Genomic DNA, 23,070 nt, shown 5'->3' with positions numbered 1-23,070 from the left:
CAGTCGAGTAACAGAGGAAAGGGCGTATCTTTTGCTCGACAAATCTGTTGGAAGGTAAATCAACATGTTAACGCTTTTTCTTAACAATAGAGAAAAATGTCTCACCTGTATTTTGTGGTCCACCCTCTATAATACATACAAGAAACAAAAAAAAAATATTAACGCAACCATCATGTTTAAAAATTGTCTTAAAAATAGAGAAAAAAGATTTACCTTCATATGTTGCGTTTGACTTTCCATTGTCTGTTACATCTACAGTAAGAGATCATTTGTAAACATAACTATTTCATCCCAAAAAAATGCATGTGTGTTCATGTGCATGTACATGTGTGTATATATCCACAGAATATATATATATATATATATATATATATATATATATATATGTGTGATGTATATATGTAATCTCTGCATTTATCATATACAGTAGGCACGCTTCAAAAAGGTACAAAATACTTCGCCCACAAACCAAATGCGACAAAAAAGACTCAGGAGTCCAGTATATGTATATCAAAAGCAAAAAACTTGTATTAGAAAATACAGCGTTTCAGTCCAATTATGAGACCGTACCCATCTGAAGTCTTGGAACACTGGGTGCCAACCAATAAGCAAAGAGATTGTCTTCTCAGGCCAATCCGAGAGTGAGGGCTCGTGTCTGAGTCGGACCAATCAGGGCCATGGGAGATGGCAGCGCTTTAGAACAGCCCACAGAGGCGGGCTTAAGAAGAGTGGGAAATTCAAACTAACAAATGGGAATCAAGCCACCGGGTCTGGGACCCTGACCTCAGTTTCCAGTTTAAGTGTGATATCTCCCGCAGAGAGAGGAGCCTCGGAGTCGAGGATGATCAATGGGTCCACTTCAGGGATATATATTTCCCTTACCTGGTTCAACTCACTTCTCCAACTCTCCAGTGTTCCAAAGCACTTCTCCTAGCCCAAATTATATTATAGCCCAAGACTTCATTGTGTGCTGGCCTGGCTGAGTAGATTACCAGCCCATCACACAATAGAGTCTTATAAAATACATAGTAGCATAACCAAGGGAATAAACTGCCTACAACGGAAAACACAAAATACCTTTAGTCAGCCATTTTGGCTACAAAAAGATGGACATATGATCCTATATCTAGCTGCCATCTTAATGGGTAGGGGCAACCAGAGGGCTTAACCTTTAATATTCTTGCCAGGCTGCAAATACCATCACAAGCACCACTAACCATAAATTTATCCCATGATGTGTGTAATTATTTCTCATATATATATATATATATATATATATATATATATATATATATATATATATATATATATATATATATGCAAATATAACTGTATGCTCATCTGCATGTCTAAGGCAGGTCTGCAACCCCGCCTTTCCCCATTATCACCCAGCATACAGCACTTCCACTGCAGCAAGGGATTCTGGGAAATGACATGCAAATGAGCACACAGTGTCACTTTTTGCCTCAATAACCATTATTAACACGGTTCCCTATAGGCTTAAGCTTGCTGCATGGTCACAGCTTTGAGCACAGCCAGGGTTAAGGTGCATACCCATATTGTTGTTATGATAATGTAGTGATATTGCCTTCCATATACATGATATGTGCAGATAGTGTTCCATTGTAGCTATAAATCTACAAATGCTGTGATGACAAATATATAAGAATAGACAGGTACAATTGCAGAGTATTTCACTGGTTTGAAGGTTTTTCAGTTAATGTATCTGTTTTTTGACATAGCTCGCATACCTCCACTAGGTGGCGTCACTGTAGGTGAATTTTGGACGCCATCTAAAAAAAATAGAGACTACAATAAAACAGAAATCATATTAAATACAGTAACTTTTATTTAGCACCAACCTCTTCAATGTCAAATATAGATTTGAACAAATACCACTCAGTGATAGTGCCATCAGGGATATTATAAGTCATTAATTTTGACATAGCTACTATAGCATCTATTGTTGATATTGTTTGTTGTACTGAGACAAAAAAACACACATTTAAAAAATACAGTATATATATATATATACAGTGGTTGACAAATCACCAAAAAATCTACTCGCCACACAAAAAAATCTACTTCCACCTAGTACCAAACGTGTGCTGCTTGGGCCAATATTTACTCGCCCGGGGGTTAAATCCACTCGCCCGGGGCGAGCAAATGTATAGGTTTGTCGAACACTGTATATATATATATATGTAACCCTGTTTCCCCCACCCAATCTCACATTGGGCCTATCTCTGGGAAACTTGCTCTGGTTACATGGTTGAGTGTGGTGCAATCTGCTGGTAACCGGGGGCCCTGAGTCTCCCACATGGTGTTATAGGGGAATGACAGGACAGGCTTCTGGGGTCTTGCCCGAATAGTACTCACAGGTGCAGCTCCTCCATCTCGTGCAACCCCCAGGTGTATGGGGAGAAGTCTCTGCAGGAGAATCTCTTCGCCCTCTCCCAATAGACTTCACTGTCAGGCAGGAGGTATAATAAAACACAGTGTCCTTTATTGTCTCTCTCTCTCTCTCTCTCTCTGTATTCAGCAGCACAGTTGATATCAGCTTGTAGGGTGTCCACCCTCAGGATGTCTCTGGACTCACTCCCAGCCAAAGGGCACTTGGAGCAGTCCCAACTCGTCCCTTACCCCCTAAGAGGAACAGTCTCCCACCACTCCCCAGAGGGAGGGCACACAGTATGACTCACTGCAAAAAATGGTTAATTATTATTTTTCTGCCTAGCTGAGAAATATAAATGTATGCTTATTTTATAACTCCTTTAGTGCAACATGAGTCATGCTCAGGGTTGCCACCACTCCGGGTTTGACCCGGAGACTCAGGGCTACGGGTTTACCTTTAAAACCTCCGGGTGGCGGCGTTTGCCGTCAATGTCTCCCGGCATCCTTGGTGTCCTCCCGGCATCTTCCCCAGGAATGCCTGTCAATTTGGCTATAAAGCATCAAATGGCGCCGCGTTGCCATGTCAATGGGAACCTCACGTGATGCATGCTGCCATGACAAGGAGATGCGATGTGATGTGACAACATCGCGCAGCGCTGTGTTGCCATCACAATGTGACGTCATGTGACTCCTTGGCGCCATAAGGCGTCCCGTTGTCATAGCAACTTGATGTCGCGTGACTTCCCGTAGCATCCCATTGTCATGGCAACGTGGCGCCATGTGATGCTGCACGGCCGTAGGCCTGCAATCGTTCCCCAAGGGACGCAAGGAGGTGAGAGAGTTAAATCTCTATCCAAGCAAGAAAGCCTATGGATATATAAAATGCAAACTTTGGCTCCTTTGGGCCTTAATGAGGAGATTGATGTATGGTCACTGTATTAATTAAAAGGTAATTTGTGCTAGACTCCCCTTTCCATATCCTTTTTCTAGTTTTTATAATTATATCAGTGTTTTTTACTCCATATTTTCTCCACATTGTTTTTTTGAATAATTATTTATATTTATAATACTTAACTATATTTTTAAATACTCGTGTGTAATTCATCCTCATTTGAGTGGTTTCAGACATTTTCCCTTTAATGCCCATCGTTTGTATCTTTTCCGTCCAATATTATTTAATATTTTTTATCTCTCTAAATGATCACTAGCCCTAAGTAATTTACCCATCTAATCTGTTTGATTTTCATGTAAATTTTGGGTAGTTCATTGGGGGTGATGCATATATTAATTATGTTACTAATTATATTTCTCTTTAATTTTTAGAGAATTTATATACACTCTTGAATACTGTATATTTATACTTGTATTATTATGTGTTTCTCTTATTAAATTGTGCTCAATCGTTTTTTTAATTATTTTTTTATATTGTATAAACATTATCTCTTATTTGATGTTGATTACATTGAGTTCAGCTGTGGAAACACTGTCCCGATTGGTCAGTATTTTTCCCTCTGCTGTCCAATCGCAGGACTCTGTGGGGTATATTTACTGCCATTTAGCATTAATTCACTATTCCCTGACAAGTATTTGTTTATGAAACGCGTTGGAATTGTGTAATTTCTGTGCACATTCTCTGATTTGTGGACTTAGCAGCGTTACACTGTGTGGTAATATCAAAGGACGTTTTTTTAAGTATACGAGTTGCATTATAAGCGTCATCAGCAGTCTCCAAAAAGATCATCACGTGCAATCAGCGTGCAACCGGTGTTCTCCAACAGTGTGGAGGGACTACCCAACTGCTCACTCAGACGCGGAAAGCCTAGCAGACCAGTACAGAGGTTTCCAGCAGGAGTTGGTGTTCCTTGGATAAGGTATCCTGGATGCTTCATCAGGCTCTACCCGTGTGATCTGGTGCAGTGTGGGAGATGCTGTTTGTGGCAACATTGTCACGCTTGTGCTCTCCTCACAAGCGCAGGGAAAGGGAAGGACCCGTTAGCGAGGTGGGGAGGCCGCAGGGGATGCAAAGGGAGTAAGTTGCAGCGCAGCTGGGGATCGGCGCACGTAGTCACGTGACCGCGCCACGCGCATGAGAATGTGCGACGCGTCCGGAGGTGCGGTGCCTGGTCAGAGACACGAGATCCAGCTGCATGTGCGCGCATGCTCTGATAGCAGAGCGGGAGTGCGCGCGTTCTCAGGCAACAACGCGGGGGTTGCTGGAAGCCAACGTTTCAGCACAGGAGTCTGGAACGGGAACCAGGAACATGGAACAGGAACATGGGCATGGAAGGAGCCGGGGAGGTAGAGTCCAGAGCACAAGGTAACATCCACAAGGGAATAGCTTCTTGGAGGACGTTCAGCCTCCTTAAAGGCGTAGTGCCAGAAACAGCAAGGTGCAGCGAAACTAAACATAACATAAGGGTTCTTAGTCTAATCCATTGGCGAAGGAATTATAAGCCTGCTACCACGTCAAGGTGAACCCTACTAAGCAGGTACCTACACTACCCGACGGTAAACTAACCTCAGTAGTATAAGAATGACTGTCCCAGTCTTCCGGAATCCAAAGGAGATAAGTAAAGCCCCAAGGAGATCCAGGCAGGAACAGCATGCGATGAGTACTAGCAGGCACCAGGGCAGGCAGCAAAAGACTAAATGCAAAGAGAAAGTCAAAGAGAGATTTATTTCCTGTCAAGAAGAAGAGGGCAGGATTTGCCAGGAAGCAAGATGGCGTTGCTTGCTTCAGAATCCTTAAAGACACAGGATCTTGACTCGCAGCTAGAGGGCGGCGATCAGAAGTAAACAGGTAAGGAAGGAACACGCCGCAGGGGGCGTGTTCCGCGCATCGTTACAGTAGCCCCCCTTAAGGATCGAACTCCGAGCGATCCAACAGACAAAGGGGCAGCGATGCATAGGAAGATAGACTCGCAGCTAGAGGCAGCTCCCGCCACACAGAGAAACAACAGGAAAACTTGACTCGCAGCTAGAGGGCGGCGCACGCCATACAGGGAGACATCAGGGAAACTTGACTCGCAGCTAGAAGGCGGCACACGCCAATCCGAGAGACAGGAAATCTTAACTCGCAGCTAGAGGGCGGCGCATGCCAAACAGGGAGACATCAGGAAAACTAGGCAAGAGGGCAGCGCCTGCCACACAGAGAATCAACAGGGAATCTTGACTCGCAGCTAGAGGGCGGCGCACTCCATATAGAGAGACATCAGGGAAACTAGGTACACAGGTAGAGAATACGCCACAAGGGGGCGTGAAACTTGACTGGCAGCTGGAGGGCGATACACGCCATCACGTGTACGCGCCACATGTGAGAGAATGCGTGACGCGACCGGGGGTGGCCAGGCTCCGAGGTACGAGGAGGGAACTCATGCGTGCATGCTCTATAAGGAGAGCGGGAACTGAGATGCGGCAAGTAAGGAGGGAGCACGCCACAGGGGTTATGTTCTCCGATTCCTTACAAACATGTCCCTAACATGCTCGTTTATGTCCTAATTGATGTACGTGTAACTTACCCGCTGATCTTGTATTTCTTTTTTTGTTTCAATCTTTTTTATTGCAGTTTTTGAAACATACACATTTTTTACTTTACAAAGGTGAAATCACATTGAAAACGATACATCTTGTATTGTAAGGGCTTATTCATACAACATCAATGTTCACATCTAAGATTTATAGTCAGTATTCGAATTGAGAATTTCAAGGTCTATTAGTTGTTTGCATATTATTCCCTTTGATCTTGTATTTCAATATATTTTTTAATTACTACACTATGAAATACAAATGAAGTAAAGGGGGGGGCAGTGTTTTGGGGGATAAATCCCTTCTTCAAGCCCATTTCCACTTGTACAGAACACCTGTGGTACTTGTGGTGTGTGTGTGTGTGTGTGTGTCAGTGTGTGTCAGTGTGTGTGTGTGTGATACTGCTAATGGTGGAGGTTTTTTGTTGCTGTTTTCACCCACCATAACTTAAATAATGTGTATGGTAAACCTACCCAGCTTGAAAATTGCAGAGCCAGTACAACCAACCTCACACTGATGAGACCCAAAAGGTCGAACCAGATGACTGAGTGGTTTGACTGGTTTTGCATCTAATCCCATGCTGTGCTTACAAGCGGTGTGAACAGCGAGCATTAGCTTATTAAGGTTCCATGTAAAAATTAATTTCAGGCAAAAGGCGACACATTGTGTTTACATTTGCATGTCATTTCCCAGAATCCCTTGGTGCAGTGGAAGCACTGTATGCTAGGGGATAATGGGGAAAGGCAGGGTTGCAGACCTGTATAAGATATGTGAATGTATCACAAGTGATAATATATCACATTGTAAGTTATGGTGGGTGAAAAGGGCAACATTATACATGTAAATGCAGCCTTGCCTATCAGCTGAAGGGTCACCCTCACATTGTCAGTAGAGGTGGACGGACTGGTCCAAATCTCCTTCCCAGATTTTCCTGTGCTTTAACTCTGTGCCCAGGACATACTTGAAAACAAGAGGTAACTCTCAATGCATTACTTCCTGGTAAAACATTTTTATAAATAAATAAAAATACATTTACACAGATTTTAAATAATCCGACATCGGATTTAACGTAAATCCAACCCACGGACTATGTTTATTTTTTATCCAACATCGTATTGTAAGAAAAAAGTACTGCAGATTAATCCAAGTAGTACTTTAAAAAAGCCGCCGACGTATTAATCTGCCCAGAAAAATGCCACTCCCACTTCTTGCCTGCAACCGATCTTGGCGAAGGAAAGCAGGGAGAGAGAGAGAGAGAGACAGAGGGAGAGAGAGAAACACACGCAGACACAGTAAATTGTTGAAAGTTTTGTTTTCTATTTTGTTAGAAAATAATATTTTTTTAGTTTTTTTTATTTGTTACATCTTTTTTATTGAGTGGTGGCAGCCGGGGCAGGAGGGGCTCTGCCCATGCCCTCCTATGAGACGGAGGAAGTCAATTTTGTCAGGCTAAATTGGCAGTGCAGGTGGAAGAGCCTCAGCATTTTAATGTACCAGTGAAATTTCCTGCTTGTTCCAGGTGCCAAAGTAGGCATAGCACTTAGGCTGCTTCAACCCCGGTTGTGAGCATGTCTCAGGAACCGGCTTCTCCAGCGGTTATTCAGCCTGTGTCAGGGGAACAGGTGAAAAGTAGCCATGTTTTAGAGGAAGCATGTAGTAGCATAGACTTGAACAGGTGTGCAAGGAGCAGATGCAGCCACACACGTTGTGTATGCATGCAGGTAAGGCTGCTGTAGGGGTTTCTGAAGCAGAGCCCATTTCTAGCCTGTTGTGGATCACCAACATGTCTATGACATGTTTTGAATGTGTCCATGGATCTGATTTCAGATGCATCACCTGAGTTGGCAATGCCAAGCACCGCTATAGCTACTTCTGCTGCTTCTCTCCTGGGTACTGGAAGCTCCATCACGTGGGGATGCCAGGGTTCAGGAGGTGGCACCGCAGGCAGGAAGAGTGGGTAGGATAGCAGGGAGCCCTTCAAATCATAGTGAAAAAAATGATTGCAACGGCGCTTACTTATAACAATGTCCTAAAAAAGTGAACTATGTATAACAATGTGTTAAAGCAAATGACAGAAATAATATCTTTAAAATATAACGTGAACTGTGATCTATTAGTTAATAATGTGTTAAATCCACCACCCAGTGTAAAGGTGCTAATAGAAAAGCTACTCAAGACCTTTGTAAAGACTGTTCTCTTAGTCTTTTTGATTGCAGATTTCCTCAAAGATTCAGGGGAGCCCTTCAAATCAGTCAGAAGGTTGCAACTGCCGTAAGACCATCTGATCCAGGGAGTGCCCCACTGTAACTTGGAGCAGCTGGGGGTGACATTGGTGGTGGTGATGGTCGCTCCTCCGATGAACGAGGAGTGCCCTGGAGAAGGTGAGACAGAGGAATGCGGATGTGCCCCTTATCATGGTGTTAGTCCCCAGGCTTGCCCTCCTGGTATTCCAGACTCTTATTTTAGTTTGCAGCGGTACAGGGGCACAGCGGACCTCCCAGAGGAGTCACCAGCATGGTGTGGACATACTTCCAGTTGCCCAGCCATGGCTCAGTGAGCTTCTCTGATGTGGTCCACTGCATGCTTCGTCGTGCGGTGGTGTGTAGGGGCAAGAGTGGAGCACGCCTGGGGATGAGAGGTCTCCTGCAACATTTGCGGAAAAAGCCACCACCACCCGCCAAAGGAGGCATCGGTTCCCACTCTTCCTCCACCACGGCACACCAGGCCCAGGCGGGATAAATGGTCGACGTCTGCTGTGAGAAGTGACTCTTCTCCACCCATCTCGCCGCTTGAGGAACATCCTCATTCTCCTCCACATCTACCACCACTTCAGAGACAATAGAGCCAGGGAGTGACAGAGAGACAAAGTAGGCTTCAGAGTGGAACAGGGTCTGGTGCCACAGATCACCCATTGAACCGTACTTCAAGTGCCCTTGGAGTTACCCACACTATGATATTCTGTATTTTGGGACTTGTATTGAAAGTATGGCCAACGGGAGACAACTAGTGTTTCTGGATGAACTTGTGAATGTAATCGTGGTTGTCTATGTTGTGGTGCGGGAAGTGGTGGGGGCAAGGGTTGGGGTTCCCCAGAATCTCAAAATCGAATTCTGGGGTTCCCTAACCAAAAAAAGGTTGAAATCCACTGCCCTGGGACCATAGGCTGGCTTGGACTTCCAGTTCCCTCTTTATATCTTTCTTTAACTGGAAGTTCATTGTCTACTAGAGATGAGGGAGGGGGGGGCGGGGATAGGGGAAATGGGCTTTCTGCAGTCAGATTGTGATTCAGTGACAATGTCATTATTGTCCTTCTGCTTATACTTGCTGTGGCTGTGAGTACTAATTGTAGGATCCCCACCAACAGCACCACCGTTCACGGGTTTTTTATCCAATTCATTACCATAAACCACCACCCCCACCACCACCACAATGACCTCGACCAAAACTACGTCCACCTATTCTGCCCCTCTACTTCTACATTCTAAATGTTTATTCAAACCACTAAAACTGGTGTTACTACTTTTAGACATGTTGATGTTGTTGTTATTTGTGTTCAGGCATATCCCGGGTTTTAGGACACTCACTTTAAGTACACTCGCGAGTAAGGACATATCGCCCAATAGGCAAACAGCAGCTCACGCATGCGCCTGTCAGCACGTCCTGAACAGCAATACCGGCTCCCAACCTGTACCGAAGCTGTGCACAAGCGGGGAGACTATAGAGCCTGTTACAAATGCGTTATTTACATCAGTTATGCACGTATATGACGATTGCAGTACAGTACATGCATCAAAAGTGGGAAAAAGGTAGCGCTTCACTTTAAGTACATTTTTGCTTTACATACATGCTCTGGACCCATTGCGTACGTTAATGCGGGGTATGCCTGTACTTCACTTGTGTTATAAATAGGGCTATAATATGGCAGCAAATGCTGCTGCTGTTGTCCTGCTGCGCACATTAGATTCAGATAATGAGAGAAACTTTATGTGCACAAGTTTATCTCTGTCCTCGCAAATAATTGAGAGTAGGAAATGTTCTTGAATATTATTATTGTGATTGTTTCAGAGTAATATTAATGAACTGCAATAATGCAAGTTATTATATACTACAAACAGAAACATGTACAGGAGCGCCAGGGCCCACGCCACACTGACAAAGGGTCAGTCACTAGAGTAGTAGTACTTAGTTAACTCCAGTCAGTCACAGGTTAATGCCTGGTTAGTAACGGTTCAGCTACAAGTTGTGTTAAGTCAATAATGTATAAATGATTTATCTCATGTAAGAGCTGTGACTGCCAATACTAGCAGAGAGAAACCGAGAGAAACTCTGTGTACAAGTTTATCCGTCCTTGGGAAATGTTATTGAATTTGTTATTGTGATTATTCCAGAATAATATTAATAAACTGTTGTAATAATACAAGTCAATATAGTACATGTCCAGGGCCCACTTAACTGAAACTCCAGTCAGTCACAGGTTAATGCCTGGTTAGTAACGGTTCAGCTACAAGTTGTGTTAAGTCAATAATGTATAAATGATTAATCGCATGTTTTTTTATTGTAAGAGCTGTGACTGCCAGTACTAGCAGAGAGAAAACGAGAGAAACTCTGTGTATAAGTTTATCCCTGTCCTTGGGAAATGTTATTGAATTTGTTATTGTGATTATTCCAGAATAATATTAATAAACTGTTTTAATAATACAAGTCAATATAGTACATGTCCAGGGCCCACTTAACTGAAACTCCAGCCAATCACAGGTTAATGCCTGGTAAATGGTTCAGCTACAAGGTTTATTAAGTAAATAATGTATACATTTTTAAGATCTAGTACGGCCTAACCCAGGGGTGCGCAAAACGTTTGACCCTGTGCCGCCCCCTGGCTTCTCAAAGTCCCGGCTCGCGCCCCAACCCGCCCCCCCCTACCCGGCTCCGGCGTCAAATGACATGTTGCCATGGTAACATGACATCACAGTCACATTGTCGAAGATCAGGTAGGAGAAGCTGCAGAGGCCTCGCGCGGTCCCACACGGCACTTAAATTAAGTGCCTTGGGGGAGAGCGCTGTGCCCCCCCTGGAAATTCTCCCACCCCCCTGGGTGGTGCGCCCCCACTTTGCGCATCCCTGGCCTAACCAACCAACAGCTACACTCTGCAACACAATGGCTTCAGCTTGAGGATGCACCACTATTTATACTCCTCGGCTCCTCCTTCCGATATCATAATTCCGTTTTTTTTGGATTCAGATTCCATTTTCAGGTTCGGATTATTAATCCACCGTGCTGCCAGCCGGGTCTTCGGTGACGCGTCGCCATGGCAACGCACGTCAAATGATGAGGTGACGTCACATGACCCGCAACGTCATTGGAAGCCGAGCCATCGGGAGAGGGGGGGCGAATGCTGCGGCTCCCAGGAAGGGGGCTGCAGCTCAAAAAGTTTGCGCGCCGCTGGGTTAGAAGGTTTTTCAGTTAATGTATCTGTTTTTTTATATAGCTCGCATACCTCCACTAGGGGGCGTCACTGTAGGTGGATTTTGGATGCCATCTAAAAAAAAATAGAGATTACAATAAAACATAAATCATTAAATACAGTAGGGCCCCGCTTTATGGCGTTCCACTCATACAGCGTTTCCCAATGTATACCCATATTCATTAGGTTCAGCGTTTGTTCCGTTTTTCAGGCACTTTTCGGCATGACGTGCACAGCAGCAAAGTATCCGGCAGTCACTAAACAACAGTTTTAGCGCAGGCGCAACTCCTTGTCAGATGCCATTTGTCAGCGAAACAGTTGGTTTTCAGCTCTGCATCTCTGTTTACAAAAGGTACAATACAGTAAAGTAGGGCCCCGCTTTACGGCGATTTCCGCTTTACGGCGGCGGCCTGAAACAGAACCCGCCGTATGAGCGGGGCCCTGCTGTACTGTAACTTATATTTAGCACCAACCTCTTCAATGTCAAATATACTGTGGATTTTAGTAAATTAGGATTCTCAGCGAGGGCGATATTATAAATTATTTTAACATAGCATGTGTATCATCTATTGTTATTGTAGGCTGAGGCCCCGCTGCATGCGTCGGCGCGCCTGCACTGCGTCCAGGCGGCGCGGGGAAGGCACTTCACCGCTATCTGCGGTCTGTAGGGACTATTTGTAGGCGCGGGGGCGTGGCCAAAACGGGTCAGAGGTGTTGCCATGACAGTGGGGGCGGGGCCAAAGCACAAAGCAGCTCACGGCACTGCAGCAGCCCCACCCACGTTTATTTCTAAGCAACTGAGAATAAAAGAAAATGAGGAACTTTTCAGAGCTAAAGTAAGCAAATTATTCAGGCACTTCCCTGAAGTTACAAGGGAAATACTTATTGCAGGGGGGTACAAACTTTTCCCCTGCACCCCCTGCTGACGGTCACCTCACCCCACGCCCTCCCTCACCCCCACTTACCTCGTCTCCGGCGTCGGCATACATCACATGACCTTGCGGTGTCATGTGCCGCCGCGTTGCCATGGCGACGCATGTGGAGCCAAGGTAAGTAAAGGTTTACAGAGGCCCTGCAACTCCCCTGGCACTTAATTTAAGTGCCTTCGGGAAGCACGCGGGGCCTCTGTAAACCGTGTGCCCCCCCCGCAGGCAGTCTCATGCCCCCGTGGGGGTGGCGCCCCCCAGTTTGCGCACCGCTGACTTATTGGTTTGGCCGTCGCATTTAATTCTTGTCATATCCCCACAAACGCACTTTTAATATCTTCTGCATTCCCAGTCTGTCATTAACGTCTTTAGGACGAGGTGACCATGGGGATCAGTTGCAGGGACGCCAACGATGGGTTTAAAGAGGCTACAGTGTGTCTACTAATTGCTAGGCTTGGGAAATAGTCTCATTGATTTCATCTGACTCCAGCCTGCAGTGCTAAAACTATGTTAAAAACAGCAAAGACAAATTCACAGCCCTATACACACCAGGACAGCCTGCTTTCCCACTACCTAAAGATGTACTTGACTCCCTCGCGCACCATGTGACGCGTCACCGCATGGGAACACAATCCTGTTGCATCCCCTGCTGTCTGACGAGTCACAGCGTGTTGTGAGCCTTGCAGTGAGGACGGACTGGGGCCGACTTGGGAGGAAGTCAGCAGGTGAGTGGCGCGCACGCGGGCGCCGTCGGATGCAGCGGGGCCTCAGCCTTAGTTGCACTGAAACAAACAAATACAGTAGGGCCCCACTCATACGGCGGGTTAGGTTCCAGACCCCTGCCGAAAAGCGGAACATCCAGTAGCCTATTGACTCCCATACTCCTGCATCTGTACTCAGAGGCGAAGGATTCCTGCTCAGTGGCGTACTGTGAAAGCCTTTCTGCGCTAACACTCATTGGTAGTTGGTTTCAGTGTTCCGTTTGCCTATGCTGGAGCTCTGGTGTATAACTAGACCTGAATGTTTCCTGGAGGAAGATATTTGTGGTGTTACCGCCAGTGAAGGTTGCCTAGCGCTCAGCGTGACGCTGTTTGTGTCATGGTGACCTTATGATGGCGAGTTACAGCAGAGCTGCGCGGGTAAAGACAGCCTGGATATAACACCCAGCAATGTGACCTATCACAGCAAGTGTCTCTCTCGTGTTCTGCTATACAGGCCATATTAGCGGAACGCCGAAAAGCAAGACCCTACTGTACACGTTTAAAAATATATATATATATACTGTATATATATATAAGACAAATACTGCAAAAAAAGGATTCATTATTATTTTTCTGCCTGGTTGAGAAATATAAATGTATGTTTATTATATAACTCTTAATGCAAGATGAGTCATGCTGTTAGATGTTTATAGCATAGGAAAAAAGATAGAAAAACGATTGTTCCCATTTTGTCCCAAGTAAAAACAAAATTGCCTTGATCTGCAATGCCTTGCTGGCCACGCTGACACTGAAGGGGTTAATTCTGGGGAAATCGTACACTCCACATGCATTCCTGCTGTAAGGTAATGGGGAAATACACCCTTTTAATCCTTCTAGACGCAAATCATTCTACCTTCCTACCTGTAACACTATCCCTATATCTTCTGAACTCGTCCAAGCTGCTTGCTGAGTACACCTGAGAATACAAGACTTACCTACAGGGTCACTCAGAGGTGACATAAAGGATATATTCTTCACGGTCACTTCATACTGACATGTGTATTTAAGAGTTTCCAAGCTTGCGTTGATGTTATAGCGAATAACATTATCAGGAGCAGAGAGTGGCAGCTTTGCTAGAGTCCTGTTTGAATGCACCTCTATGATGTAAACAGTGCAGTTGAAATAGAGTTTGGGCACAGTGCAGTTCAATTGCAGCTCCTGCCCAGCATCATGTGAAGAGTTTGAGGTAAAGATGGAGATTGTAGGTTTTGGCAAGTGCTCTGTAACAGCAGGGAAACTCAATAAGAAAACCATTCAAGAGGAGTAAGAAAGTAAAATATTTGCACAGGTAGTCGGGTGCTCCTGGAATTTAGCTGTGCAGTAACATGATGTGGATAATTAACTCCTTGAAATCAAGAGGGGTTTATAATAGTACAGGTCCATTCAACAATGAAAATGTAAAACCCTGCCATATTAAACTGCAAGACTATTGAGCAAAGCAGAAATTGTCACCTTCACATGATTTTATTCTACTGTATTAAAACCCTCTGAGGATCACAATGTTTGCATGTCAAAGGCAGCCCTGATTAAGGGACCTGGCGAAGGGTGCAGTTGACTTCCCAGAATGTTTTGATTTACTACTTTTTTTGCAATAAAAATGCCCTTACTATGGACTTGAAGCAGCAGTTTAAGAGTCTTCTGCTCTCGACTCCTTTGTGAATTGTACATTATACTTAGCAGAGTAGACGATTGTTGGAGATTCTACTAAAGAACCTACATACAGTCAAAGGTACTGCACACAATGCCTGACAGACAATGTGTGTGTCTATGGGACTTTCTCTACATGTAAAACATGTCCACAGTCAAAGGATATGATTTATAATGTAGGTTACCTGAGCAAACAGCACTGGCATCTTCTCTATGGTAACAGTTAGATATACCCCACTGGTTAAGTATGCATTCACTCAGGAGTAACTCTCTTCCAGTACATTTGACATCATCCAGCCAAATAGGACCACTTCCTTCTCCAAACCGAGCATTGCCTGGTCCCGACAGTGCAATTCCACAGTGCAGTTGGGTACACACAACCTGTGCATTGCGGGAGTCCCAAAAGTCATCACACACTGACCCCCACTGATTATCATGAAACACTTCAACTCTCCCAGAACAGATACTGGGGCCGTTCACCAGCTTCAGCCACTCTCCATCTGAAAGAACAATGTCGTCAATGTGTGGTTTGTTGCTATAAAAGGTTAGTTGCGATAGCATTTATATATACAGATGTAGCCTGACTGACATTCCTGGGGAGTGTTTGTCTCTGGTCATGTGACCCTAGTGCTGTAGACTTACAAAAGGTTTAAATGTACTGCAGTTTTCTGGTAGATTAGAGTATGGCTGGATGTGAGCCCGAGGAAAGATTACATCTATATCTGTATTGCAGGTTTGTTGGGCGTAGAGATGTGCAGAATTTTCCAAAATGCATCAGCAACATTTGTTTTTTTTTGTTACTTAAATTTGATTGATTTCCAAAACAATTTAAACATAATAGTATATTTGTAACAGTTTTTTTTAAACCAAATTCTATTCCTGGTGAGTCAGTTCTCAGAACTTTTAAGGACTAAACCATTGTCAGAAATCACTTATTTGAGTGATATACCCCCCCAAACGCTTCTTTACACCCCATAGAGAGATAAGTGTGATCACACCTGAGACACCTGGGAAATATGCTAATTTCAATCATTTGAATATACTTTGCATCTCTCTCTTTCTCTCCAGCAAAAGTCCTATTACAGGGTCTGGATCAGGGTTGCCACCACTCCAGGTTTGACCCGGTGGCTACGGGATTGAACACGTGTCTCCGGGCTACGGGTTTAATTCTTTAATCTCCAGGTGGCAGGGGCATCGCCTGGCGTCTCCCGGCATCCTCCTGCATCTCCCCCTAGCCATGACAACGAGGCTCTACGTGACGTCACGGCATCACGTGACGCACGTTGCTATGACAACATGGCGTCACATGATGCTTCAGCGCCATAAGTCGTCCCGTTGTCATGGCAACTTGACGCCACGTAACGTCGGGACATCACGTAGCGTCCCATTGTCATGACAATGTGGCGTCATTTGACACCGCGCAGCCATGTAGGTGGGAGTTGCAGGGGGAGAAGCCAGAAGGATGTCCGGAGTATGCCAGAGGAAGCCGGGACACGCCGCCGGTAAGAGGTAACATTGTTTACATTGATCTGCGGGTTAGCCTTCACTAGAAGGTGGCAACCCTGGTGTGGATAGTAGTTGGCATCATTTAACAAAACTGAAATGCTTGTTGTATTGTGACGAGCTGCAAATCAGCTATGACTGATTATCAGCTTTTGTCGCAAATAAAAAAGGGCCAATTTCGCATGGTAGTGAACTTGGGCAAAAGCTTTCCACATTTCTAGTTGTGAGTGTACACGATGGCTGCCAAATTATCTTGTAGGGTGTAAAGGATGTGTTTATTGAATGTGTATGTTTTCTATGCAGAAACTTTAAAAGATAGATATCAAAACCTGATTCCAGAATATTTTTAAGAGCACTTTGATTTTGCAAAGAGGTGTTTTTGGGATTCACACAATTTACTAACCCCATTATCAAACTGTATGTAGTGATGGAGGCCCTTCTGATAATGCACAGTGTATTGACTTGAAACACGTCAGGTGTTTTTTCTTCTTCATGTTCTGTGTGACAGCTTTTTAATAATTGGATTAAGAAGAGATTTAGATGTGTGTATACTGTCTTTAGGATGTGCTGTCACTGTATTTCAGACTAATGATGGACACTTTCCTGCCATTGCTATTAATTTCTCTTTAACCAATCAAGCAAAGCCAAATATTCACCTGCAAGTGATACTCCCACGATGAAAACTGAAAAATGAGAAAGGTAAAAACAGTCACTTTAAGGGGCCTATTCAGGTAGCTTCAATGTTTTCACTGCAACATCGAACGTGCGTGCGTGTTCCTACCGACTGGTATGAATTTTGTGAAGAAACGGTATTCAATAAGATATCGCTTTGTAAATATTGTTTTGGTACAAAAACGACACACTACATGAGTTGGAATTTGCTTATCATATTTGTTCTACATTTTCAAGCGATATGCCTGTGCGATTTCACTCTGAAGATAGGCTTGAAATCAGCCTAAATATTAATTATGCTATATTCTCTCTATACATATATATTCAGCATTTAACTAGTTAATTTAGTATTAAGTTACAGACTATATTGGAAAATGATTAGCTGCCTCTGCAAAGAGAAGTTAAAGACAGCCAGGTATATACATGTTTGAACCCTTGTATGTTTAATGTCTGCTGAGTTGAATAGTATATTGCTTGAGTATGAATTCAAAGGGTAGTTACATAGAGATAGTGTTAGTTGGTAAGACAATATAATAGAGAGGTCTTAAAAGGATTAAGAACATAGGATTAACTAGTTATTTAGGGACAGAACTAACAGTTTCTTCTACATCAAACTAAATGAAGGAATATTGGTTTAGACATTGATGATTGACCAAGAATATTTTGACAGTAAGAGAAATAGGTGACTGTTATGTTTAGACTGGTAGAGAGAAATGTATAAAGATTGCCTTTGAGTGTATGGAATTCAGAATCCTTTAACATCGCCAAGCTACGGATTCTCCTCTCTATAACTGCATTCTATATGCCTGAATCATGCAAACCTGATGACTGAAATTCTGCTGTAACAGATGTTTTCTATGTGTCTCTGATTAAATTGAGAAAAGAACTGTGCCATGGACTATTTGATATACATTGAAACGTGGGACATTCATTTGCACCTATTTAATGAAGAAAACCTTCATTTGGCGAACCAGCGAATCCAGAAAGAATAATCTACTTTACACACCAGTCTGGAAGTGCTGAACAGAGAGAGAAGAGAGAAACTGCATTTCCCTGGACAGTTCCTACAGGCGATAGCGCTGTTTTTATTTACATTTTATTAACATAGTATGAAGCAGGGGGTCTCCGGATCTGAACCGCAATAATATCAGGTCCGGGGGCCCCCTCTTCCCCCAACGTGCAGGCCCCAGTATTGAGTGCCGGAAATTTACATTTGCAGGAGATACCGGCGCCCATACTGGGGCCTGTTCCTCGGGAAGACAGGGGTCCCAGGACCTGGAATTAATGCGAAAACCCCCTGCTTCAATACTATGTTAATAAAATTTTAATCAAAATAGAGCTTAATTACATTAGTAGCTTACCGCTAAGGTAATGAAGGGGTTACATAGTAGATGAGGTTGAAAAAGACGTACATCCATCAAGTTTAACCTATGCTCAATTTAGACAACATATACTTTATCCTATATCTATACTTACTTATTGATCCAGAGGAAGGCAAACAAAAAACCCCAGTGTTATATCATCCAATGATATCTCATAAGGGAAAAAATAAATTCCTTCTTGACTCCAAGAATTGGCAATCGGATGAATCCCTGGATCAACATCCTTCCCATGTATACTTATTTGGTATATCCCTGTATGAAGAAAAAAACAGGGGCGCAGATCTCAATCAGGACATAGAATAAATAAATAAAACAGAAAATAGTGCAACACTGTATGATAAAAAATACCAGCATGGACAATCTCTAAGTAATGAACTCACGTGTTCCAAGTGGTAAAAGGGCAATATGGTTTGGGGGCAAACTTTGGGGGGATTCATGCACAGCTGGTGGACATCACTGTTCAGCCTAATTGACTGCTTCACGGCCGTGGAGCAATATCTGAAGATGTTACCGGGTGTGACGTCTGCCAGTTCTCGTGTTGTGACCCTGGGGGGTCTGAATGCCCTTAACAAAGTCACTTGTGTAAGTGCATTACTTTGTGTTTTTATTGATTAAAAGCAATATTATAATATATTTTGCTTTTTCCTTCTGCATGTGGGGTCTCCCTCCCTTCTTCTTTCCTATGGATCACCTGAGTGGTTGCATATGACGACGTGAATTACCTACCTGGAGGTTTCAGAGTTGGTTACTCCATATAACCATATTGCCTGTTACCACGTGGAACACGTGAGTTCATTACTTAGAGATTGTCCATGCTGGTATTTTTTATCATACAGTGTTGCACTATTTTCTGTTTTATTTATTTTTTCTATGCCTGATTGAGATCTGCGCCCCTGTTTTTTTTTTCTTCATTCGTCATCTGGACTGGGATTGAGTCCTGCTCTGGGAGCTGCGATTTCATTAAGGACAGTGTTAATTCATTATCACTTTATAACAATATTGTGTAGTGTTATTTGCGCTTGCACCCTCTTTCACCATTGTATATCCCTGTATACCTTTCCTATCTAAAAAGATGTCCAACCTTTTTTGAACAAATCTATTGTATCTGCCATCACAGTCTCCATGGGTAATGAATTCCACATTTTATCTGCCCTTACTGTAAAGAACCCTTTCCTTGGTTGCTGGTGAAATCTCCTTTCCTCCAACCTTAAGGGATGGCCCCGAGTCCTTTGTACTGCCCTTGGGATGAATAGTTCTTTTGAATGCTCCTTGTATTGTCCCTGAATATATTTGTATATAGTTATCATATCCCCTCTTAGATTCCTCTTTTCTAATGTAAATAAATCTAATTTAGCTAGCTTCTCCTCATAAATTAGATTGCCCACCCCCTTTATTAATCCCTTTATTAATTTGGTGGCTCTTCTCTTCACTCTCTCTAGTTCCATAATGTCTTTTCTTTGGATTGGTACCCAAAATTGTACTCCATGTTCAAGGTGTGGTCTTACTAATGCTTTGTAAAGGGGCATCATTATGTTTACTTCCCTTCCATCCATTGCCCGTTTGATGCAAGATAAGTTCTTGTTTGCCTTTGCTGCTACAACATGACTTTGGGCACTATTGCTAAGGCCGTGCCTATAGTGCTGTAGTTGGCGATGGTGACACGGCGGGTGACGTTGCGGGATTCCAGCAATTCAATTTGTTCAAGGGCCGTCACGTGACGCGACAGCGCTTGAAAAATCAAATTTTGCCAGCTTCAGGTTTTCGCGACGGCGACGTCGCTCCGTTGCCGTCACGTGCACTATAAGCGCACGCGGCGGCGGCAATGTATTTGTTTTCGGGTGACGTTGTGTCACCATCGCCGGCACTATAAGCGCGACCTAAGCCTGCTGTCTACAAGCACTCCTAAATCCTTCTCCATCAAGGATTCCCCCAATTTATACCCATTTAATTTGTAATTCGCCTTTTTATTCTTGCATCTCAAATGCATAACCTTACGTTTATCTGTATTAAACCTCATCTGCCATTTACCTGCCCACGTTTCCAGTCTCTCCAAGTTATTCTGAAGAGAAATTACATCCTGCTCTGATTCTATTACCTTACACAATTTAGTATAATCAGCAAAGATGGAGACTTTGCTCTCAATGCCAACCTCAAGGTCATTAATAAACCAGTTAAAAAGCTGGGGTCCCAGTACCGATCCCTGAGGTACTCCACTCACGACTTTAGCCCAACCTGAAAAAGTTAAATTTATGACAACCCTCTGTTGTCTTTCCTTTAACCAGTTTTCAATCCAGGTGCATATATTATTACTGAGTCCAATTTTCCTTATTTTGTACACCAACCTCTTGTGTGAAACCGTATCAAAAAAGCCTTGGCAAAATCTAAGTAGACCACATTAAAAGCATAACCCTGGTCTAAATTCCTACTTACCTCCTCAAAGAAACAAATAAGGTTAGTTTGGCAAGATCTATCCTTCATAAATCCATGCTGACTATTACTAATAATTTTGTTTTCCTTTAGGTATTCCTGAATATTATCTTGCATTAAACCTTCAAGTAGTTTCCCTACTATTGAAGTCAGGCTTACAGGTCTGTAATTCCCCGGTTGTGATCTAGCTCCCTTTATAAATATAGGCACCACATCTGCTGTACGCCAATCTTGTGGTACTGAGCCTGTGGAAATGGAGTCCTTGAATATTAAATATAATGGTTTTGCTATTACTGAGCTTAACTCCTTGAGAACTCTTGGATGTATGCCATCGGAGCCAGGTGCCTTATTTACTTTAATTTTTTCAAGCCGCTTATAAACTTCTTCCTCAGTTAACCAATTGTTCATTAATATGGAGGTTGTGGCTTCCTCCTGCTGCACTACAATTGAACTTGATTCTTCCCTGGTAAACACAGAGGCAAATAATTTGTTTAATACCTCTGCTTTTTCCTTATCTCCAATAATCTGCCTACCCTTCTCACACTGAAAGGGTCCTATATTTTCTTTTCTCATTTTTTTGTTATTAAGGTACTTAAAGAACATTTTAGGGTTGGCCTTACTTTCTATTGCAATCCTTTTTTCATTATCCATTTTTGCTAATGTGATTGCCCTTTTGCAATTTTTGTTACATTCCTTATAATTCTGATACGATGTCTCTGTCCCTTCTGACTTAAAGAATCTAAACGCCTTCCTCTTCTTGACCGTTTCCTCCCCTACCTGTTTATTAAGCCACATTGGTTTTGACTTATTTCTTTTATACTTATTACCCAGGGGTATACACTGATAAGTGTGCTTTTCTAACAATGTTTTAAAGACTGCCCATTTATCTTCTACATTTTTCCCTGCATAAACATTATCCCAGTGTATTACTTGTAGATTAGACCTCAGTTGATTAAAATCTGCTTTTCTAAAGTTTAAGGTCTTTGTTGAACCCAAGCAATCTGTTTTTTGATCATTTATTTCCAATGAGACCATGTTATGATCACTGTTACCCAAATGTTCCAGGACTTGAATATTTGTTATTACTTCTACATTGTTTGATATAACCAAATCCAGTACTGCCCATCTCCTGGTTGGTTCCTCAATCATTTGGGTCATATAATTGTCTTTAAGCACCCCAAAAACCTGTTGCCTTTTGTTGTAATGCTAATCTTATTGCCCCAGTCTATGTCTGGATAATTAAAATCCCCCATTATGCAAACATGATCTAGTTTTGATGCCTCCTCCATTTGCAAAAGTATTTTAGCTTCCTCAATCTCACAGATATTTGGTGGTTTATAGCATATCCCTACAAACATTTTCTTTATACTTTTACCTCCACTGCTAATTTCTATCCACAAGGTCTCTACATTTTCATCATCCCTTATAATAGGTTTTAGATGTGGTTTAACATATAAACATACTCCACCTCCCCTTCTATCTGTTCGATCCTTCCGAAAAAGGGAATAACCCTCTAAATTAACTGTCCAGTCATCAGTTTCATACCACCATGTTTCAGTAATGCCTATGATATCATACTGCTCCCTTGCAGCTATTAATTCAAGCTCCCCCATTTTATCTGTCAAGCTTCTTGCATTAGCAAGCATGCATTTAAGTTTTTTTTCAGCCTGTACTATTATCTTATCTGCTCCTTCCTTTCTGCGCCCACTTGGTTTAGTCTTTAGAAGTTTTTTCTAGTATTATCTGTATTTACTATGGGTGTCTCACTGCTTGTCAAACTCGCACTTGCCCCCCATTCTACCTCCATACCCCCTTGTATCCTCCTCTATTCCATTTAGTTCATTATCTGTTTCATTCCCCTCCCCCCTAGTTTAAAATCTCCTCCAACCTTTTTAGCATTCTCCCCCCAAGCACAGAAGATCCCTCTTCATTGAGGTGCAATCGGTCCCTAGAATATAGATGGCACCTCTCGGAAAAGGAGTGCCAATGCTCTAAAAACCCAAACCCCTCATCACATTTGACAGACACATGGTACATCCATCAATCCGATTGGCCTTCCCTTTTTTGGAGTGATATGACATCACCTTTAAGGGAGGGAAGCCTTCTAATTAGGTACCATATACTTCCCTCCCTTTAAGGTGACATCACACCACCCAAAAAAGGGAAGGCATCACATGGTACATCCACCAATCCGATTGGTGGGTGTACCATGTGATTCGATCAAGTTTGGTAGAGAAGTAATTCTCTGCCAAACCTGATGCCTAGACACGTGGCACATCACCAATCAGATTGGTGGATGTACCAGGTGTCTGTCAAATGTGACATCATAGGCCTTATATAAGGCCTGTCACATCTCATTTGACAGGATAAA

The 23,070-nt window shown here is 43.1% G+C and overlaps 1 protein-coding gene across 4 annotated transcripts in view; it reads right to left on the bottom strand.

Moving 5' to 3' along the window:
• The window catches only part of LOC142497447 (uncharacterized), a 34,677-nt gene that overhangs the window by 4,690 nt on the left and 6,917 nt on the right, over positions 1–23,070 (bottom strand). For 2 of the 4 annotated variants that reach the window (XM_075605241.1, XM_075605240.1), the window contains exons 3-9: positions 16,875–16,901; positions 14,901–15,215; positions 14,004–14,288; positions 11,415–11,456; positions 1,752–1,793; positions 214–252; positions 106–126 (exon numbers count right to left, since the gene is read on the bottom strand). In XM_075605241.1, the coding sequence (XP_075461356.1) occupies positions 106–126; positions 214–252; positions 1,752–1,793; positions 11,415–11,456; positions 14,004–14,288; positions 14,901–15,215; positions 16,875–16,901 (771 nt within the window). The remainder of the gene's footprint in view (positions 1–105; positions 127–213; positions 253–1,751; positions 1,794–11,414; positions 11,457–14,003; positions 14,289–14,900; positions 15,216–16,874; positions 16,902–23,070) is intronic. The other 2 variants (XM_075605242.1, XM_075605243.1) reach the window with 2 other exon arrangements.

Source organism: Ascaphus truei, chromosome 6 (assembly GCF_040206685.1).
Source record: "Ascaphus truei isolate aAscTru1 chromosome 6, aAscTru1.hap1, whole genome shotgun sequence".
NCBI lineage: Eukaryota > Metazoa > Chordata > Amphibia > Anura > Ascaphidae > Ascaphus > Ascaphus truei.
Note: the sequence above shows the minus strand (reverse complement) of the source record. Positions and strands in the feature narration are given on the sequence as shown.